General features: G+C 48.5%; 1 protein-coding gene across 2 annotated transcripts in view; it reads left to right on the forward strand.

Moving 5' to 3' along the window:
- BTBD16 (BTB domain containing 16) overlaps positions 1 to 17,169 on the forward strand; it is a 45,759-nt gene extending 28,590 nt beyond the window's left edge. For both annotated transcript variants that reach the window (XM_046654638.1, XM_046654639.1), the window contains exons 10-16: positions 23 to 142; positions 10,178 to 10,269; positions 11,132 to 11,214; positions 12,835 to 12,912; positions 14,285 to 14,383; positions 15,778 to 15,966; positions 17,047 to 17,169. In XM_046654638.1, the coding sequence (XP_046510594.1) occupies positions 23 to 142; positions 10,178 to 10,269; positions 11,132 to 11,214; positions 12,835 to 12,912; positions 14,285 to 14,383; positions 15,778 to 15,966; positions 17,047 to 17,115 (730 nt within the window). In that variant the 3' untranslated portion in view covers positions 17,116 to 17,169. The remainder of the gene's footprint in view (positions 1 to 22; positions 143 to 10,177; positions 10,270 to 11,131; positions 11,215 to 12,834; positions 12,913 to 14,284; positions 14,384 to 15,777; positions 15,967 to 17,046) is intronic.
- Positions 17,170 to 22,641: the final 5,472 nt, after the last annotated feature.

A 22,641-nucleotide genomic window follows, 5' to 3' on the forward strand; every position in this document is an offset into this window, starting at 1 on the left:
CTCAATCTTTTATTTTGGCCAGGTTGTTTACTTTTAGTGAGTTTCATCTTCTGAAAATACTACTTTTGTGGGTCTACTTGCAACTAAACCACAAAATTCAGACACTTCCAACGTATGAAACGGTGCTGGCATTTTTTATCAGGTAAACATAACTTAGTGTTGATTGATGAAATGTACATACATTGGTTTTTTGCTCTTAATAGCATGGGGGAAAAGCATTAGTGATATAATTTTTCATAACCTCAGAGTGCATAGAATGCAGTTTCCTTTATGGGGCCTAAGATTATGGGATATTTTCGAACCACTAGATTACTTGAAAAAGTGAATAATATGTAGGTGTTATAATATGAGATAATTATGTGTTTCTGGGAATTTTTTTGTGTCCAGTAAAATACATGATGCAAAAGGTACTCCTTTTATTCAAGAAAATTACCATACTACACTGACCTTAAAAATTTCATATTTAAACCATATCTAAATGAGACCAGGTCAATCTCATTTATATTTCACTAGATAGCATATAAAATTCTGGATTTTCTGGACAAATGAAGAAGCATTTGAATGTACAGAGGTTTCATAGAATTAATCCAGTGGGTTTTTTTTTTTTGAGGAAGATTAGCCATGAGCTAACATCTGCCGCCAATCCTCCTCTTTTTGCTGAGGAAGACTGGCCCTGAGCTAACATCCATGCCCATCTTCCTCTACTTTATATGTGGGACGCCTGCCACAGCATGGCTTACCGAGTGGTGCCATGTCCACACCCGGGATCCGAACCAGAGAAGCCCGGGCCACTGAAGCAGAACGTACACACTTAACTGCTGCACGACCGGCCAGTCCCTAATCCAGTGTTTTATACTCTCTAAACTTACAAATTCTAAAAGTTATATATATCAACATTTACATGAAAAATGACAATTACAGTATAATAGTGGGCACCATTTAAATGTGCTTACTAAATGCAGTGACTCTGATAAGCACTTTCTACTTGTTATCTCATTAATCTGCGTAATACTCAGGGCCCGGTTTTATTATTCCCATTTTACAGATGAGGAAACTGAGGTAGAGGTGAAATACCTTGTCAGAGATCATACAATTGATAAGAGATGGAGCCAGACTTGAACCCAGACCTGCCAAATCCCAGGATGCTTTAACGCCCATTCCTGGAACAGCAGATAGAATCCTTATCTGGTGCTCGCTCCAGCTGGTTCAGTAGTAGCTTCCTGGGCATGGTGTTCAGAAAGATCCTGAGGCTGCCTCTAGGTTCGGGGTTGTTGTCGTTAGCCACGGACCTCTAATATTGCCCTGCAGGGCATTTCTTCCTCTCACTGTGTCCCCTCTGCCTGTGAGTGTTCTCTATCTGTTCAACTGAGAGTGCCCCATTAGTGGTGTGGCAGCACGGGGCCAGGGAAGCGGGGTGGGGGTGGGGGTGAAAGCAGTAGATTATGGGCTCCCTTTTGTGTCTCCGTAACCTTTATGAAAACTTTGTGAAATATGCTCACATCGTCCAAGCTGGCTGTGGAGGGTGGCGCCCTAGACAGCCCCAGGTGGCCCCCAGAGGCTCTGCCCTAGACAGGAAGTTGCTGGTGGCATTACCTTCACTGTCAGGTTTATGCTCCTGTTCCCATGTCAGCAGGAATGGGCGCTTCCGAGCACGGTAAGGTGTGTTCAAGGACGTCAAGCAGCTCTATTTCTTTTGCACATGCGAGTTTAGCAGATAAACACATCTTCCACATATTCATCAGCAGATTGACCTGTGGAAGCCAAGTTTCGTTTGCATTGTTCTGAAGCATTTAATCCTTCTGGAACATCTGTGCACCACATTAACTAAAGAGCCCATTTTTTTCTCTCTTAGTATTTGGGGAAAGGAGTATTCAGTGCCAGAATTACATGTTCTCTGCTTAGTTTCTGTGTAATTTGCTTTGAACCTAAATGTTTTAAACCCTCCTCCCCCTACTATTTTAATAGCCCAAGAGACACTTTTTCCTATGACTCATGCACACCAGGAAAACTTGCTATTTGGCTCTGGGTTAGCTCTCATACTGGAAACGTCTTAGCACCGGGAGATAGGAAATGAGCTAGAACGCGGCTGATTCACTGGAATGGCGTTTTGAATGCGAGAGAAACAAGTGGGAATGAGAAAGCTAAGATGTGTAGCCCCCTCCATTGGAAGTGGGGTTTCCTGGGCCCTCCCGAGCTGGGGTCTCAAAGGCTCCTCCCACACATGGATATTTCTCACCATCACAGCTTCTCCATTCCTCTTGAATCTACATTGATTCCATTTTGACCCCAAACCTCACCCTCCACATGGCATTTCCTTGAGTCCTCTGATCCTGCACGGTTTTCCTTGTTGGAATTCATTTCCATGTTTCCAAGTGGTCTCAGTGTCCAGCCTAAGCAGTTCTGACAGTATCTTCTAACAGGGCCCCAAGTCCAAGTGCCGCAGTGCAGGAGTGACTCCTGCTGGCCTTCGAGCCTGCCCTGGGTCCCTCCCTCCCTCGCTCCTCTTCCCTCCCTCCAGCCAACTTTGTGTCCACTGGGAGAAAAGACAGGACAGTCTGGACCTTGGATGATCTTAACCCTACTGTCGCCCAGACCCACTCCCAACTTTGAGGACCATGTGGCCCTTTTTAGGATCGTGGGTGGTTCTCCTCCCATCCCAGCTCACTCATCTGCCCCAGAACAGTGGCACCTGTGGGGTGCACCGCAGTCGATGGCCTCCACCTCCCACATGCAAGTCCCTGAGCCCCCAGGCTCCTCAGGTTGAGGATTAGCTTTGCTGCTCCTGCTTACCCCACCCCCACCCTAGCTGCACTGCCTCCTCTTCTCCATCTGTCCGCGGCAGGGGCCTCCCCTAATGACCTCTCTGACCAGTCCCTTGTGATGCATGTGTAAGTCCTGCCTCGCCGCATACCTCATAAGCAGCTTAAAGGAAGGGTTTGTGATCCTTTCTCTCACCCCCAGCTTGCCTGGCACCATGCTGGGCATATAATAGCTTATCGAATGATGAGATTCCATCAGACATTTCTATGTAGCTCCATTCCCATCAGGGAAACGTGTCTTAATATGCTGATGCAAAATTCAGAGAGCACCACGTCTGCAGCAGCTTGAAGTAAAAGGGGTCGCAGACAAGTTTCCGTTTTTATCGATGGGTAGTGCCTGCTGGTGTGCTCGCCTAGGAAGGATTCCAAGGTTTTCTCTAGGCTCGGGGAGAAAGAACGTCTCGGCAGGTTAGTGACATCTACCCCTGATGTGGGAGCAGGCAGCAGAGGTGTCCGTGCGCCGTGTTCACCACCCTTCCTGAGGATCCCGGGGCTGACCAGTGGCAGTGCAGGGCCTCGGAGCTGCTGGCCCAGCAGGCCTGGTGGTCCCGAGGCTCAGGCTGCGAGAAGGCACCTGTGCTCCCAGTGGTGGAGGAGGGAGGCCGTGGGAAGTCACAGTCAGCCTGGGCCAGAATTGATCTACACGGTTCCATGAAGCCAAAGGAATGGCTGGTCCGTGGCCATGGACAGGGCTATGCCAGGAGTATTTAAAGGTGGGGCAGAACGGACCCCTGGGAGACAGTAAATAGGTTTGGGAATGAGAATGGAGGAAGTTGACTATTTGGTCCAATTTGTAAAGTTGCATCTATTGATGAGATAATGTAAATGACAGAGTGATCTATAAGCTATCTTCAGGGTAGTGGAGCAGTGGTCAGAATGGACATTCTGAGGCCATAACAGTATGGGAACTCCCAAAATGAGACTGTATTTTCATAACGTGGTGGCAGTGGGACAAGCTGCACGAATATTAGATAACCAGGCCCTCTGACGAACTAGGGACGAGGCTGAGCTGCAGCTGTGGGTGTGGCCTTGGCCAGCCCAGCATCCGAAAAGGAGAGGTTAGAGCGGTAATTGAATAAAATGAATCAGATGCCCCTTTCTTGTCTGTCTTAGCAATGTCCAGAAGACAGGCGAGGAGTGAACATATTTGCATAGTTGACTCTTCCAACTGTACCTGCAAATAAAGACGTATGTCCCAGACATATTTTCTACTCTCCCAATTTCTTTCATTCATTGATTTTTTCAATCATTTATTCATTCAACAAATATTTATTGGACACGTATATGTGCCAGGGACACTGATGGAAAGTTGAATGGGCAGTTTCTCTACTTAGCCAGATGTTTAGGAACAGCTTTGAGCTTATTTTCATTGCTGTCTAAGTACGTCAATATAGGAAGAGAACACACATGCATGCTTGCGCGAACACACACACACACACCCCCCTCGGCACCCCACAGCCTGTTTTCCTGGCAGTGGTTACTTTAGAAAAACAAATAGGCTGTCCAGAATTAAATTTAACATTTCCTTGTAGGAAAAACAAAAAATGTAAGCAAAGCTATTGCCTTCGCCCATGGAGGACAAGTCATCACTTCATTCCACTTAGCAGTCTGAGAAGTCCAGGAAAGCTGTAAAAACTCATCAATTGGAGCAGAGCCAGAGGCAGGCAATGTTTTCACTTTTTTACAGTACATTTTTAATCAAAGTATAAAATACATACAGAAAAGTACCCAAACCTTGAGTGAACAGCTCAATGAATTTCCACAAAGCACACACATCTGTGTAACCAGCACCCAGACCAAGAAACAGAACTTGACTAGCCCCGTAATGTGTCTTATCTCGGAATTCCCCCTCCCAGGCAAAGGGAAACAGTATCCCGGCTTATTTACTATGGAGATGTCTTGGCTGCTTTGGAAATTTATATAAATAGAATCCTATCGTATACACGTTTTGGTGTCAGGCTTCTTTCATTCAACGGTGTGGCTATAAAACCCAACCAGGTAAGGGCCTTACTCAGGCTCCTTTTGCAAATTGATGGTGGAGCTGGGTTGACCTGGATCTCCTAGGTCTTCTGAAACATCCTTCCACTTTGAGAACTCAAGGTTGAGGGCGAATCATCAACAGACCTGTAATTCTGGTCCTTGACTGCTTTACTTATCACTGAATTATTAACCTCTGAAGCAGATACTCCAGAGGCGGATTCCAGCAACCTCACTGGAAGGCGGTCATGGAAAGCAGCCGGGGAAGCCACCTTCCAACTGCTAGATTTCCCTGCCCTCTGCAGCTGAGTCTCCTCTTTCCTGTGCCCTGTCCCAGTCTGACCCAGCCTGAAGGAGCTGGCCAAGGACTCCTCCAGGAAGCCTTCTTGGATCTTACCTGCACATTGGGTGGATTCCTCCTCTGAACTTCTCTTTGCAGAGAGAGCAAGAGCATCTGCTGGCTGCGTGGGTGTGCACGAGCCCAACAAACCCAACACCACCTTCCCCCATATATCATGTGGGGGAAGTCTCAGAGGAGAACCGCCCAGCCACGGCCTTCACACCTCTGACACCCAAGCCCGCTGATGGCTGGCGGGAAACGCCCTGTGATGCTGTGTGCCAGGGCGGGCAGAGGCCATGTGTCTCTTGCGATTAATGAGTGGCATTTGCAGATTGGCCACAGAGTCATCATGAAACTGGGCACCTTGGCGTGACAACTCTGATCTCTTTACCAGAACATTCGTTTTGAAATATCCCATGAGTCATGGACATGAGTGCCATTAAATTGTTCTCTCTCAGAATCGCTCCGCCAAGTCGTGTGCAGAGAGGTTGATGTATTTGGGGACAACAGGGTTTCTCGTCACCTGACTCTTGTGCTTCTGGCCTTTTTCGTTTCTTCTCTTGCTCTGGCTGGTTGCCCCCGTTCCCCTTTAGCTTGGCTCTCTGGAAGCTGAATCTCCCTTCTCTCCAAGGTCACTAAATGTTGGTGATTCCTATTCCTCAGTAAGTTTTCACTTCCCTCATGTGGCGCCTTGGCTTTCCACCCAAACTGGGTAACCCCCAAACACATCTTCTTCAACAATAAGAGTGGAGACATGGCAGGAGCACGAGGAGTGTAAAGTGTCTGGCTGCAGGAGGCCCTTACCAAGAGCAGATAAGGTTATCTTTAGACAGGATTTCCAGATCCAGTTCTGCCTTTGCGCAAAGGTCAGACCATCTTCAGAGTCAAGATGACATGGAACTGGGTCTCAATAAATGTCTGGTAGGACTTGGCCTGACAAATAAGCATGGCAACAGCAGGCAGGACCCCCTGAGCATAGGAAAATCAGCGTGGAATAGCCTTGTCTGTGCATGCACATGAGTGTGTGCATGCATGTGTGTGTATGTGCGCACATGTGCACTGGGGCTGGAACCGCTGGCATCCCTGGAAGATAAATTGTGGACGAGTGGAGGGGCAGGACGGTAGGTTTGACGCTGGAGAGTTGGCAGGGAGCGGGTCATTCATTCAACGAATTCACCCAACATGTGGCAGGCTGACTGAGCGCCCGGCACTGTAAGAGGCACTGAGAATACAAGAGGAATCAGAAAAGACCCGAATCCCTATCTTCTCGGAGTTTACAATCTAGGAAGCAGAGACAAGCGATACATTTGATAAATAAGCTGTCTGTTAGAAGATGGATGGCAGCCCTGAGTCTGAGTCCACTTCTGCCATTTATTAGCTGGAAGACTTTGGGTGAGAACGCAACCTCTGATGGAGGTTAACAATCCCGCTTATCCCCCTCTATGCCTTCACTCTGACTCCAAGCGGAGGCCCAGAGCAGCACTTGGCAGGATGTACTGAGTGGTGGCGACGTTTGGTAGGTGATGACGGTGGTGTTGGCATTTACCTCACTTTGGCATTGGGAGCCAAGAGGACCATTTTCTGGTTGTTGGGTTTCAGAAGGTGCCCTGGTCTTCTACACAGAGTTACGTTTTGAAAAAGCCTTGTTCCCTTCTCATCATTAGTTATTGCCCCACAGTGTGTTTTTTCTTTCAAACTTTACCTTAAAATTTAATATATTATTTCAAATATTTTTCATATAAACTAAGTATTTTTTAACCCCCAATCATTTTTTATTATGATAAAATATGCGTAACATAAAATTTACCATTTTAACCATTTTTATGTGCACAGTTCAGTGGCATTCAGTACATTCACACTGTGGAACAACCATCGCCCCCATCCATCTCTAGAACTTTTTCATCATCCCCTCTCTGAAACTCTACCCCTTCAACAGTGACTCCCCACCCCTGGCAACCACCATTCTCCTTTCTGTCTCTATGATTTTGGCTACTCTAGGAGCCTTAGATAAAGGGAATTATCCAGTATTCGTCCTTTGGGGTCTGGCTTATGTCGCTTGGCATAGTGTCTTCAGTGTTCATCCACGTAGCAGGTGTCAGAGTTCCAAAGAGTGTATTTTAAGGCTAAAATCTGAAGTGCTGATGCTAACGGGGCTCTGAGTCTGACACTCGGCCGAAAGAGTAAATGACTCCAACAGATGGCAGGATGGAGGAAGTGAGAAGGTTGTGGCTAAGAGCAGCTCTAAAATTACAGTCTGTGCCAGTCACAGGGACACTTGTCCCCAGGCCCCGCCTTTCAGGAGGTCTGTGGGAGATTTGTCTCCGGGTCCTTGAGAGCAGGACCCAGAGCCAACCTGGGTGTGTCTTTCAGTATCAAGGGCCTGTGAACTGTCCTCTCTAAAGGGGTCGCCCCCAAAGTGTTTCTTGATGAACTTTAGGAGGCAAAGACTACGACCTGAAGTTTGTCCCAGAAAAGTCAGTGCTAAACCCAAAGAGGTCTTTGCACAGACCGAGCTCAGCTCCAGGGGAAGCTATGCCAGCTTTTGATTCCGCCAACATAGCCCTGCAAAGAGGACCCCAGACTTTGCAGCCAGCCTCCTCCCACTTTATATGACGTCACATAAGTGCACTCATCATTGAGCCAGAGAGTAGCACATGGCTTCACACACAGACAGTTGAGAGGCACCCGGTGAGATGTAACACGTGCCGGGCTGGACGCCGGAGGCCTGGGTAGATTCCCGGCTCTGCACTCATGGACCTCGCTGGGCTCAAGGGCAGGGTTAGACTGATTGGTCTAAGGAGTTGAATCGCACCCCTCAGACCCTTTGAGATTTTAGAAAATCAGTGGCTCAGGCCACTGTTTTCTTCCTTTGAGGTGGTCCATGGCTTGGGCAATGTAGAGCGTGGCAGTGGTGATGAATGCCACCAAGAACAATTCCACACCCTTAACCAGCTTGAGTTCAGGTCACATTCTGTGGGATGAAGGGACAATGGTGGTAATCATGAGGTCCTGAGGACTCACTGGGAACCAACAGCTGTGCCAAGCACCTCACAAACACCAACTACCCAGGGAGGCACGTGTGGCTGTTGTCAGAGAAGGAGATTGAAGCTCAGGGAGGCTCGGTCCCATGACTGATGACCAGCTGGCCCAGGACTGGCACCTGGTCTGTCTGACTCCAGGACCCAAGCTCAGGGAACTGAAGCATGATTGGGCAATAAATCAGCTGACCCATGACCTCCCCAAGTCAGCCACCAGGGTAAGCATCAATGCCACTTCCCTGTGGCCCAAAGGGGTCTTAAGGTCCCATCACCAATCTCAACAAAGCTCTTCCTCTGTGAGAGGAGATCTGTCTGGAGAGGTTCTGGCTGATGGTGCATGAGGTCCGAGTGTCTGTCACCGGGAGAATCAGGGACCTTGGTTCCCTCCTACTCTCCCAGCAGCCTTCCCACAAAGCTGCAGAGTTGCTGCCTGGGGGCTTCTGAGTTGGAGGGGCAATGCTGACCTCTAGACTCTCCTTTCCCTTCTGGACTGAATCTGTGTTTAACCTCAGCTCTAGCAAGCGCTCACTTCTCAGGGGCATCCCCAGGCTGTGGGAGCCCTTGCCATGGACACAGGCTTACTCCCCAGAGCGCTCGGCTAGGCTCGGGAGACTGCACCAGCTGGGCCCCTTCTTCCCTCCTTGGACCTGGCCATGATGCCACCAGCTCGTTCCTCTGTTAAATGGTGACAGAGAGGCAGGGAAGGAGGCAAGGGAGTGTTATTCATCCAGCTAAGATACCCATGGTCTCAGGACATTGGCACGGCCCATACCAGCCCAGCTCCACCCGCCCTGGGTTATGGAGGGCTGGTTCTAGGATCAATAGCCCTGCACTCCTGAAAGTGCCAGGCCTCCTTTATTTATACCTGAGCTGTCCACCCCAGAGACAGGCACCCAGTGGATTCTAATCATCATTGAATTGAATCAACTCATTCATCTTTGTGCCCCTCTCCCCTCCGCCAACGCCTTGGTGCCCCTAAACCTAACCTGACATGGACAGGAGTTGGAGAGTCCCAGGAATTCCCAGATCTTATAAAAACGAATGGTCCCCAGGCAGGTTGGCGGGCACCTCCAGCAGAGGCAGGACACGGGGCCAACGGTGCGTTCATTCGGGCTGGGACGGGCTGTGATTTGGACATCACTCTTGATTCATGGAAAAATCATCTAAAAGTGCCCTTGGCAGCTCTCATACGGGATCTGCCTTGAGGGAATGACTTTGTCTTTCCAAAGGGACTTGGAAAAATTATCCCCCGTTGTGAAAAGTGGCCATTTTATGAAGCAAGTTGTTTCAAAACAAGAGTGGTGGGTGTGTGTCTGCGTGTACGTGTCTTCTGGAGGGGAATTGATCTTCTTAACCCAGCCCTGACCTTCAGCCGCATGTGGAAATTAACTGGAGTTTAGCATTGACACTGACGGTCACACAACTGAGTGTGAAACCAGCTGCTAAAACTAGTTACCCGCTCATCCGACATTTTTTTCTTTTTAATTCTACCAGAAAGTGCTTTTGAAGTGCCTAAATTGGCCACTTATTCACAGGGCAGCATGTGTCGAGGAAGAATCAGAAGTCTCAGGTTCAAGTCCTGGCTGAGCCATTGTTTTTCCATCTGTAAAATGGAGCCAATGATACTTTCCCTCCCTGTCTGTCCCACAGGGAGTTTGTGAGCCTCAAGGGAGAAAATTTCCCCTGAAATCCCCTGTAAAAAACATGGATTCCTATCAGTCATTTAATAAGTATTTTGGGGGCAACTATTATGTGCACGGCTCAGCGGTAGATGGCAAGGGGCTATAACCATTTGTCTCGTCGTAATCTCCGGGTCAGCCTTCACAAAGGTTATCTCAGCTGCCCTCTGCTTCCGCACCCCTCACCCATCCAGAGAGAACCACGCACAGTCTACCCCTGGCTAGTGAAACCGCTAGTCTCTTTGACGCGGCTTTCACTAGCCCCAGCTCATTCCAGAAAGGAGTTTTCTGAAGCCTTTTATTCCTCTTTTTGCCTCTGCTAAGCTGCCCCAGGAAGTCTTCCTTTCTGGATCGGGATACAGGACAGAGCCTGATACCCCTCTTCCTTTGCCTGCGTCTGCACGGCATCACCAAAGGTAAGCCCAGCCCGTGTGAGTGCATCCATGGGAAGGCTGGTGGGGCTCTACCCCACGCCTCAGTCCCCGCTACCCCCCAGGGAAGTTCCACCAGATGCTTCCAAAGGAATCAGCTGAGATCTGGTATTGCGACTTCCAAGCTGTGTGGGTTTGGGAACGTCATGTAACTGCCTGGTCTCAGTTTCCTTGTCTGTAAAATGGGGATAACCAGAGCTTCCGTAAACTATGATGATGGATGGAAGGGACTTATTGAATGTGAAAGAGTACACAGCTGCCAAGCACTGCATTATTGCCGTCTAACCACGTGCCCTGCCTCTTAGAGTGGCATTCATTCCTCTAGGTCCCCTCTTCAGCAGTTTGGGAGAAAACTCTGGATGTGTGCTCTGGGCTTGAGCTCCCTCAGCCTGATGTCCTGGGCCGGGGGAAGGCAGCTGTGACTTGGAAAGAGGAGGGAACTATTGAGGAGTGTGTTTTGGGCAGCCCAGGAGGCTGCCCAGGGAGATCTTGCCTCTGAAAGAACATTTTTCAAAGCCATTTCCAGTTATCCAGATAGAATGAATAGCTCTAAAATCCAGGATGGTTGATCGGGCCCTGGTAGTTTTGTACAAGTTGCTTCTAGACACTCCGTAGACACTGATTATCGGACCTCAAGCCTCCCTTCTCGAGCAGGATTGCGGCCAGGGGCCTGTGAACGCCTTGGGGGGTGCTCTGTAATGTCCCATTTGGGTTCCACACACCTAGTGACCCCCGGGCCCCTGGGAAGGCCCTCCAATTCTCAGCTCCTGACTTTCTCCTTTTTCTCTCGGTAAATGAAACTTTTGTGAATAAAACTGTGAAACGTTCCCTTTGTATTTCTCCCAAGGCAAAGATCTGGAGGAGTTAAGGCACATGAACTTCTTCCCCGAGTCCTGGCTGGTCCGGGTTATAGCCAACCATTACCACGCGGTGAGTCGCCGGCCCAGCAAGAAAAAAATTCTCAAAATTTATTGCCTGTCTGACTTCGCTTTTTCTGGAGACATGTTTTGCATTTGAAACCTCTGGGCCTTTGAGGTCGAGATGCATCTGGATCCTCTGCCAGGGGAAGGGGGCGGAAAGCCAAGCCTGGAGCCGGGAGGGAAGAGGCCCAGCCTTAGAACCGAGGAGCTTAGAGCATCGCACTGGTGACCCGGGGAGTTAGACGGGGTCAAGGAGCCCTGCCACACCGCCCTCCAAACCGAGTCCCCTGACAGACACAAATGTAACCTGTGCCTATTATTGAACATTTCCAAAATGCAGAGAAATTAAAAGAAAGAAAAGACGTACCCTCAGACCCATCACCAAAGACAACCACTGCCGACATCTCACTGCATTTTATTACCTTTCGGTCTGGTTTCAAAATACACTTAATTAAACGTGCTTCCTATCACCATTTTTAATGGCTGCAAACTCTTCCACCAAAAGAATATTTTGCAAACAATGCTGCTTTACCATTCCTCTGTTGTACACAGTTGACGGTGTTTCTAATTAACTACTGCAAAGGACCGTATGCTGAACATATTTGCACATAATGGTTTATTCTACTATATTTAGAATTATTATAGGAGATTCTCAAGAGTGGAAAATATTGGCCCAAAAAGGGATGTGCCTTTTTGTTCTTGATACATATTAACAAATTGAGGACCAAACTACTCCTCCGCCAGTAATAAACGAGCGTGCCTTGCTTTGCACGTGCTCAGCAACGTAGGGCATTTCATTTCAGATCACTTTAGTTAATTGAGAAGTGAACAATGGCATCCCACTTTTAAATATGCATTTCCTTTATTACTAGTAAATATGAGTATTGTTCCATGTGGCGTTTCCCCCTTTGTGAATCGTCTGTGCAAACTGCTGTACTTCTTATGTGTTTCCAATCTTGCATTTTCAGAGATGAAATAGGGCAGTGTTTGAGTTCTGAAGATTTATGAGTCACTAGTTAAAATTCAATTCAGCTCAACAAATCCCTATTGTAATGTGCAAGCCACAGTGCTCAGCGCCCACTGCACGGTAGTGACGACTCCGTGGAACCATGCTTCTCTGGGACGTAACTCAGAACTGTGCCCTAACAGAGCAGAGCTGGGGAGGGGTGACAGAGGGAGAGGACAATCTCTGGGGCTGGACACCTCAGGAAGTCCCCCACTGCCCTCTTCATGTCTTTCTGAGCCTGCCCACCTCCTTCCTTCACCCCCCTGCTGCCAGTATCGTGGAGTCTGCCACGCGGGACCATCCTTGCTCTTGACTTTACAGCCACAATCGTTCACAGCCTCGTGATTGGGCTACTTAAGTACACATTTTATTTCCCCAGAAAGACCACTCGGGCATTTTTCTTTGTCTTAACCTCTACATCTTCTGAAAGCATTGAGCATGGTACCCGGCACATAGTAGGTTTTCCATAAATACTGTCGACTGGATTAATGTGGGATCCAGAGACATGTGGGATCTCTTTTGAGCACGGCGTAGGTTGTGGGGGTCCATGAACGGACGTGAAGATGACAAGAGGCGCTCCCCTTGAGGATCAGGCTGCCAGTGAGCTGTGTGTTTCCCTTTCAGCTGGAGAGTGGGGGCGACATGGCCCACGTGAAAGATCTGACCGCCCAGGCTGTGAGATTCGGGCTGTTCTTCAGCCAGGTACTGACCCCTGGGCCCGAGCAAGGGGAAGAACTGTGCCCCCCATGCTTGGTTAAGGACCTCAGTACCATCACTTCTTACCTCTGGTAGGAAGGCCAGGACAGAAGAGGAAATCGTAGTGTCTCTTCTGCATGCTCACCACCCCCTAGGAAATAAAATTCACGAGACAGGGGCCTGGGCCAGGCCATTCATTCACCTGATGTACACGTCCAAAATTTCCCCTCAGGGGATGACCAACTGTCTCTGTTTTCCAGGGATAGAGAAGTTTTTCTGAGATGGAGGACTTTCCACTCTAAAACCAGGAAAGGCCTGGCTAGCTGGGATGAGTTGGTCATCCTCTTCCCCGAAAACATTGGCAGTTGCCAACTACTTGATGAGAGATTCCACTCCAAGCTCATGTTTAAGGTTACGAGGGTGAACCTATTCTGGGAGACTTTTTTTTTTTTTTTTTGGTGAGGAAGATTGGCCCTGAGCTAACATCTGTTGCCAATCTTCCTCTTTTCACTTGAGGAAGATTGTCACTGAGCTAACATCTGTTCCAATCTTCCCCTGTTTTATGTGGGCCATTGCCACAGCTGGCTTGATGAGTGGTGTTAGGTCTGTGCCTGGGATCCAAACCCATGAATCCCAGGCCACCGAAGCAGAGTGTGTGAACTTAACCACTATGCCACCAGGCCAGCCCTCTGAGAAACTATTTTGATGGGTCCCGAAATTAAAGCAGCAGTGAGTCTGGGAGCTCAGCCACAAGGCATCTGGGTGCTGAGTCACTAGGGGAGCATCCAGGATTGGCGGCTGCGCTTTGTCTTGGGTTTCCTGTGATAGGCACAATTCTCCAAGAAATCACTGCTCTCCTTCGACTTCTTCAAAGCCACAGTAATGATCTCAAAGGAATTCGTGTTCAGGGATTCAGGGCCCTGAATCTCTCATCAGAGACTCCCCTCTAGGTCAAACCTGGGGGGCTGGGTCTGCCCTCTTGCTTGCAGAGACCCACCTAAGTGGACAGACTACACCCCACAGAGGCCAGGACGCCTTGCAATATCATGAGGATGGAGTGTCTATTAGGTCCATTAAATTGGGGCAAAATGTTTTGTTTCAAAAGTCTGCAGACCACAGGTCATCCAAGAACATGGTTAACTCATTCTTCTTCCCCCAAAAGGACACGCAGAGCAGATAATATCGTCACTGAGTGCTACCCATAGGATTGAGGTCACTGCGATTTGACTTTTCCTATGCTTACTAGACTAAAATCGCTGCTGTGTTTTAAATTTGTTGTCAAATTCATCACTTTTGTTGTTGTGGCTGGAATTTGTATTGCCTTTGAGTACCGAAGATTTTTGCCCTGTCACTGTGTTGTTTATCTTTCCCAATTTAGGAGTATACAACTTTTTCAAAAATGATTGCCATATACGGATTCTTCTTTGAGATAAAGGGAACCAAACATGACACTACCTCTTATAGCTTTTACATGCAGGTAAGAAGGACAGAGCACAGGAAAGATGTGTCTCTGACAGTCTTTTAGATTCAGCATCAGTTCATACTAAATTAAAAATAATTGATTCTTCATTAGTTAATAATTAATACGAAATGTGTTGGAAGCCTGGCGTGAATCCACCTCGTAGAGGTGATGTCATGTGATTTTTGCAACAACCTTGGGAGGGTGCTCTTGTTAGCCCACTTAGATGAGGATCTCGAAATTGAGTGTCTTCATGGTCATCTGGCCTCCACTGGCAAAGCTGGCGTCCAATTCTAGACTCTGACTCCACATCTGGGACTCGATTCCTCCTCAGTTCCTACATGAATGGGTGATGCTTTACCGATGGCCATTCCTCTGTGGAGGTAACAGGTCGAGCCCGCAAGGGGAGAGGGATGGGCTTGTTTAGAGTGGCAAAGCAGGTGGCGGACAGACCGCAGAGAAGTCAGGAGGGTGGATGGCTTCGCCTCGATGCTCCTGCTGGACTTTTAGGAGAGGCAGGAGAGTGCTGTGTTTAAGAGCAGAAAGTTGAAGTCAAACTGCCTGCTGAGCACTATGACCTTGGCAAGCCTGCGAACGTCCCCATTTCCAGTTTCCTGACCTTTAAGATGGGGAAGGTAAGAGTACCTACCTCACTGGCTTGTTGGAAGTATTCATGTGTTAATTTGTACAAAGGGCTTGGAACAGGGCCTGACACATAGAGCACTGCATGATGATGATGATGATGATGATGACGGTGACAACTATGATGAGGGACCAGTCCATTCCCCTTAGGATCCGCTTATAAGACTGTAAGACTTCAAGCGCCTTGGGAAACCATATGTGATTCATGTTTTTACTATCACTGCCAGTCACAGTACCTGGAACACAGGGAGGTATGTCTGTATCGTGAATGGATAAATGAATGAAGAAACCTGAGTTTTAGTCCCAGCTTTGCCGCTACCTCTTCATGCGCCCTTGAGCAAGTCACGTCTCTTCCTTGGCCAGTTCTTGGTCTTCAGGGACTCAGGCATTTCCCCACACAATGGATTCCACTGGATAGAAGAGATGAATTATGTAACAACAACAGTCGAAATGCTCATATGAATGCTATGTTGGTTTTTAAATTCTGGCAAAGTGATAGTGAAAACCTTCCAGTTCAATACAGCTTGTCTTAATGGCGTTTTCCTGGTTTGGCCAAACCCCAGTCTGTCAGCCAGTGGTTTGCTCATGGTGAAGTCTCAAATGCCAACTGACTCAGCAGCAGAGGCACTCAGGAAATGGGGCCACAGGGCAATGCTTCCCTTCTCTCTGCATACGTTATACAGGAGGGTTGATGTGCCAGAAACCAGGTTGCGCTAACTCTGGGTCACCCCAGTTTCAGTTCCAGCTAAGGTGGGTCACCCTCCTTGCAGAGAATGAGGCACACCGACGTGGAATTCTCCTCCTTGGTCAGCGAGCACGGCCCTGTTAGCCTGAGAGCAGAACGCTTGGTGAAGTACGAGATCAGAGCCCAGGCCCTGGTGGACGGCAAGTGGCAGGAGTTCAGGACAGGCCAGATCATGCAGAAGTTTGGGTTGGTCAAGCCATCCTGCAAAAGCCACGTGAGTGTTTGTCTCTTCCATTTTCCTTTTTGCCCTTTCTCTCCCTCCATCCCTTTTTAAGGATCACTGGTTTTACATCTCCAGTGATCTACGAGGGAAACTTGCTCAGTTTCTTAAGGATTATCAGACCTCTAAATAATGCTAAAGAGAAACCTCCCAGAACAAAAAGCTGGGGATACTGAAAGCTGTGACCCAAATCTGCTGATTTGTCTGCAGATCAAATCTGCAAGACAGTGTGATTTGAGTCACACCAGACCATTTTATAAAGGTCAAAGGGACTTTTTTTGGAGGAGGGGAGGTTTGGTGGCGTGTATTTGCCCACTCCACCTCCACTGTCGACTGGACATCACCTGTCACATCCACTGAAATCCACAGCCTGGCCCATCTGCCTCAGTGGGCTGCACCAGCATCCAGGCGGATTGGGTACCCAGCAAAAATTGCCAGAGAGCCTGTCTGTAGTCCTGGGAGGAACTCCGGGCTGTGAATTAAAGGACATTTGGGGGCCTCCCTTGCTGCCCTGCAAGAAATGGGACTTGGCCTTAAACCAGTGAGTAATTCTCAGTCCTGCCTGCACATCAGCATCACCTGGCTCTTTGCAAAGTCCCCAGGCCTGAGCGCCACCCAGACCACGAGAACTAGATATTCCATGGTGGGGCCCAGGTATCGGTATTTATTAAAGCTCCCCAAATTATTCTCTGTGATGTTAGAAATCAGAATAGCGATTTCCTTTGTGGAGGTGGGGGCAGGGGAGGCCAGGATATTGACTGGGAGGGAACATGAAGCGGATTTCTGAGGTGCCTGAAATGTTCTTTATCGTGATCGGCATGACGGTCACAGAGGAGCGCTTACTTGTGAAAATTCATCAAGCTGTACCCTGAATATTTGTGCTCTTATTGTATTTAAGTTATACTTAAATTTTTTAAAGTTTGTTTTAAAGGCCTTCCCCGGGTGATTCTAACATGCAGCTAGGGTCGAGAACGTCTGCCTTCCACAGCTGTTAGCCCTTCCTTTTCCGCCTTCCAGAGAGCAAATGTATTTATCCTGAAAGTCCCACTTGCTTTGTTTTGTTCCATCTTTTAGGTCTTGAAAGTCCAAACTGTGGGCATCCCAATCTATGCAAGTTTTTCATTCATCTTCCCAATATCTTGACAGTTTCCAGAAGAATCTATGGGATTTTTTTTTCTTCCACCGATCTGCATAAAAGAAAATAAAATGACATTGAAGGGACTACTCAAGTATTCAGCTGACTTTCCTAATTAGCAATGGTCTCATTCGAACTTTTGCCCACTGGCTTAGTCTGTTCGGGCTGCTGTGAAAAAACACCACAGACTGAGTGGCTTATAAACAACAGAAATTTATTACTTACAGTTCTGGAGGCTGGAAGTCCAAGATCAAGGTGGTGTCTGGTGAGGGCCCGCTTCCTGGTTTATAGACAGCTATCTTCTCCTGTGTCCTCATTTGGGAGAAGAGCAAAGGGAGCTGTCTGGGGCCGCTTTTATAAGGGCACTAATCCCATTTGTGAAAGCTCCACCCTCATGACCTAATCACGTCCCAAAGGCCCCACCTCCTAATGCCATCACCTTTGGGAGTCAGGATTCAACATATGAATTCTGAGGGGACACAGTCAGACCATGGCACCCACATTTGTATCATTTGCGGTTGGAAAGTACCAGAACCTTGAGTCCATTTACCATCATTGACCCCAAAGTCCCCTGAGCCCAGCCCTAACTTTTCACACCCTTGGGAGCTCTCCTACAGGAGCACCAGCAGTAACAACATACTCCATCTCCATCTAGGAGCATCAAGTGCTCCCCTTTACATGTTGCATCTCTGACTGCTGCACAGAACAACACACCTGGCCATTGTCCCTGGAACTTTTGGTTCAACCAGAACAAGAGATAGGAAAGGAAGCAAGCAATTCTAAGGTATAAAGTAACTTATCTTATTTACCATCCCACCTTTTTAAATGGAACTCTATGGTTTGGAAAAAAGTAAGGTAAGAGAGTCTTTCTTCCCACTTTGTGGATTAGTTTTCTATTGCAGTGTAACAATGTACCACAAATTTAGTGGCTTAGGACAACGCGTATTTATTATTTCCCAGTTGTGGTGAGTCAGGAATACAGGTAACTATGCCGGGTCCCCCTGCTCAGGGTCTCACAGGTCTATAATCCAGTGGCGGCTGGACTGTGTTCTCATCTGAAAACATGACTGGGGAGAACCCCTGTCCAAGCTCATGAGGTTGTTGGCAGGTTCATTTTCTTGCAGCTGTGTGACTGAGGGCCCTGGCTGCTTACTAGCTGTTGGGAGAAGGCTGCCCAGGTCCTAGAGGCCCCCTGCAGTTACTTCCTTGCCACATGGCTCCCTCTATAGAAAGTTCAAAACATGGCTGTCGGTCCTTAAGGCCAGCAGGAGAGTCTCTCTCACTCTAGTCGGCTAAGACAGAATCTTTTATAAGGTAAGGTAACCATGGGAGTGACATCCCATCACCTAGGCCATATTCTCTGGGCTAGAAGTAAGTCGCACCTTCTGCCCCCACTCAAGGGGAGAGGATTATACAAGGGGTCACCTTAGGGTGTGTCCACCACAGCGTGTTATCCAGTGTGACTGGAAAAGTGGTGGAGCATCAATCTTCCCAGCAGAGGACTGATGCCCTGTGCAAAGTGACCTGGGAGGGAGAAAGCCTGGTGGGAACATGTGAGGGCGATACAGTGGAAGAACTGGAGCAAAGGAAGGGGTGTTGGGTCTGTTCTCAGGCGCCTCCCCACCCACCCATCTTCCACAGCAGATTCTGGCCAGGTCCAGCCACTGGGCAGCGGTGGACAAGAGAGCGGGAGAAGCAGGAGCGTTCTCACCCTCTTAGCATGGAAGGCATTTTCCAGCAGCATCTGTGCTCCTTCATGGCTCCAGCTCACTCAGCCTCCTGCCAGCGCCCATCAAACGGGCCCGCTTCTGGTGCTGGTGACACTACCTCATGCCCGTGTCCCTCCAGCCCCAGGGTGGGGAGGGCTTCCTGTTGCCGCCAGTCTCTGGGTTGCCTCCTTCTCCCCTGTTCTTTCTTCGGTTCTCTGAGTAGAATCTTTAGAGTAGTTTATGCTTTCCGGGCTGGTCCCTGGTATAAAGGGCTTTGATGAGTTGGCAGATGGGGTCCAGTGGGGTAGATTGTTGGCAAACGCAGCCTCAGTAATTCCTCCCATCCATGCAGGGCCGAGACTAGGGTTAGTCTTGGCACATAAGGCACTCATTTTGGGTCAAAATACTCAGTAATCCAGATAAATAGAACTTTAATGCAGTATTTTAAAAAAATCAAAATCAATGCAAAAAACCTACAGCGTAGCCCAGTGAGGTACTCTGGAGTGAACATACCCATGTAACTAACACCCAGATCAAAAACAGAAAAGGCACGGTCAGCACCCCAGACGCCCCACCTTGGACGCCGTCTCGGTCACTACCTCCAAAGGGTAAACACCATCCCGACTTCCATCACCATTAATTAGTTTAGCCATTTAGTTTGAATATTTAATAAACAGAATCATTCAGCGTGTACTCTTTCATGCCTGCCTTCCTTTGCTCAACATCATGTTTAAGAGAGCCATCTGTGTTTTCATTGGGAGCGATAGTTTATTTTCAAATAAGCACGATAGTTTCATTTTTAAAAAAGCAAAATGTTAGTTCTATAAAATAATACAGCCTTGTGGAAGAAAAATGAGGAAATACAGAGAAGAAAATAAAATCCTCTGGGACTCCCGTCCCTCAGAAGTTTGGCAGGCGACCTTCTGAAATTATTTTTAAGTGCACTTATAGTTTTCTTCCTGTTCAAAATGGGATTATGCAGTGCATGCTTCCTTAGAACTAGATTTTATTTTTCTCAAAAATTAAACAGGATGGTTGCTTCCATAGTGGAGCGCTGTCTTTGGGCAAGAAGGGGATGACGTATTTGCCTCACCTCCAAACCAACCAGCTGTGCGAAGTCAGAAAAGTCACTTGTCGCTTACCCTCTGCGAAGGTTGCTCCCTTGTCTATAAAAAGGGCATAAACCAGCCCCTCTGCCTCCCTCTCGGGGCTGTGAGCCCTGCAGGCCCCACTGCCTGTGACAGCCCCGTGCAGACATGCGAGGGCTTGACGTTACTGGCTCTGGAGAAGGAGCAGCCTCGTGGCACTCTACCACAATCCTGTGGGATAACAAGGAAGACAAGAACTAAAGACTTTTGGAGAGCAAGTCTGTAGATGCCCGAGAGAGAAGAGGCTGGTTGGAAGCCTTGCTGAAAGAGGAAGGATTGCCCACTTTCTAAGCGAAGCAACTTTCCTAGCTTAGCTATTTGCAATATGCTCCAGGAGTCTGCAAGACTGGGAGAAACTTGCAAAGCAGCAATGCCAAAAACATCTCCCTAAGGTGAACAGTAAAGCTGTGAAGGGTCCAAAAGCCAGGGATATAGGAGGACGGCAACCCCAAAGAGGGTGGGATGAGGGCCTGAAGGGTTGGGCTGCATCCCTGCCTCTCAAACCAGCAGCAGGAAGGCACAAGAGGCAGAAGGACTTGGGGTGTCAGGGAGAGGGGCCCTTGACCTCATTTCCACCTCCTCATGTACAGTGGGGGAAACTGAGGGCCAGCGAGCGGGAGTGACAGTTCTGGTCAGAAGATGCTTACTAAGCATCTCTGACTCTTTACACACTTGACTCTCACTCTCCCACTGAATTCTTCCACCCCTCCATGAGGTAGGTGTGTTTTCCGTGTCTGGTCAGAGTGGAGGCTGAGGCCCAACAAGCAAGGCTTTCACATATCAAAAGGGCCTCAGAGAGGCAGAGCCAGGGGCCAGCTCAGGCTTGGCCACAGGGCTCACATGTGCCATCTCCTCCTTGGCCGCCTGAGAAGAGGTGAAATGTTTTAGGGCGCTTAATTCAAATATATATTGAACACCTACTGTACGCTCGACAGAACTGTGGCTAAGCATCTGTGGCACCACTGGGCCATGCCGTGCAGGGGGCTTGTCACATGTGAAATTGCATTTGATTCCAAAGGGGGCGTTGGGATGGGCTGAGGGGGGTCTCACTGAGGAGGCGGCACATAAATGTGCCATGACGGATGGGCGGAAACCTTGCAGGCGGAGGATCTGTGGGAAATGATACCCAGGTGACATTCAGACCACTGAAAGCAGACTTGTCTCCAGCTCCGGCTCTTCGACTGGGTGTCACCAGCATCACCCGGGAGCAGAAGCAAATGCAGGCCCCTGGGCCCCAGCTTCAAGAGGCTAATCTGAGAGACACCTAGGAATCTGCGCTTGGACAGGCTCTGCAGGGTTCTGAGGCAGGAGGTGGCCATCACACCCAGAAATGACTCCAATCTGAAAACGGTTCCACGACAGGGTTCCCCTCTGGACCCCACACACTCCATTATCTTCCTTGCCCAGTGCAAAAAAATCCAACGACAACAACAAAGCTGACTCTGTTTCACCACTGTGGCTGATTTTATTTTTTTCAATTTGTTTATTTTAGGAAGATTAGCTTTGAGCTAACATCTGCTGCCAATCCTCCTCTTTTTGCTGAGGAAGACTGGCCCTGAGCTAATATCCATGCTCATCTTCCTCTACTTTATATGTGGGACGCCTGCCACAGCATGGCTTGCCAAGTGGTGCCATGTCCACACCCGGGATCCAAACAGTGAACCCCAGGCCGCCAAAGCGGAACGTGCGCACTTCACCACTGTGCCACTGGGCCAGCCCCTGATTTTATTTTTAAAACCAAACTTCCTAGAATGTGATGTAAATGGAGCCTTAATGGGGTATCCTATGGGTTAACCGTTGTAATCCAGAGTCCACCCCTTTCCACTAGGGGGCGAGGTCTGCCTCAAAAACGGGAGCCAGAAGTTTAGCGGCACAAATTTGCAACCTAAAAGCTCGTCCTGCAGCACAGAGCCCTCCTTGTTTAGTAGTCACAAGTGAACTTCTGTACATCCTGGGTGCAGCTCTGGTCGTGTGAACACCCACAGTGTTCATGTCACGAAATCTCTGAAACTGGGAAGTGAAATTTATGAGACAATTCTTATGATGATTTTACAAGCTCTTCTTACAAGTGAGAACATCTTAGACTAGAGTTGACAAAGACCTACAGTCACAATACCCAAACCAGTGACCATGAGCGCTGGTCAACAGAAGACCGTCTGTACCATGTCCATGGTACATGGCTCACCTCCCCAGACCCTGCCCCCCAACCGAGATGGCCCCAGGATCCACTCTGTGCACAGCAACTTTTTTGGATCCCAAAGTCAGGCAAACATGGGTTTGAATCCTAGCTCTGCCGCTTACTAGCTGTGTGTCTTTAGGCAAGTCATTTAACCTCTCTGAGCCTCAGAGCCTAATCTGGAGTCGGCAGTAAAACCTGCGGTACGTGTTAAATAAATTGATGTGGGATTTTAAAGCACCTGACCCATAGTAGGTGCTTCATACAGTATATCCTGTTCCTCCTTTGCTGCTTGGGGTCATTTAGCATTCGAAGGTCAGGATGTGATCCTGGGCAAGTGGTTTTCCTCCTCTGAGCCTGCTTCCTGTTATGCAAAATTAAAAGGTTGATCGAGATGCCCTTTGTAGACCTTTCCAGCCTCAATTGTTGGGTTCTCTGATCCCGTGAGTGGGAAGAACAGAAGTGAATGATTGAGCCAATGAACCAGGAGAAAGAAGACCT

This window comes from Equus quagga, chromosome 2 (assembly GCF_021613505.1).
Source record: "Equus quagga isolate Etosha38 chromosome 2, UCLA_HA_Equagga_1.0, whole genome shotgun sequence".
Lineage (NCBI taxonomy): Eukaryota > Metazoa > Chordata > Mammalia > Perissodactyla > Equidae > Equus > Equus quagga.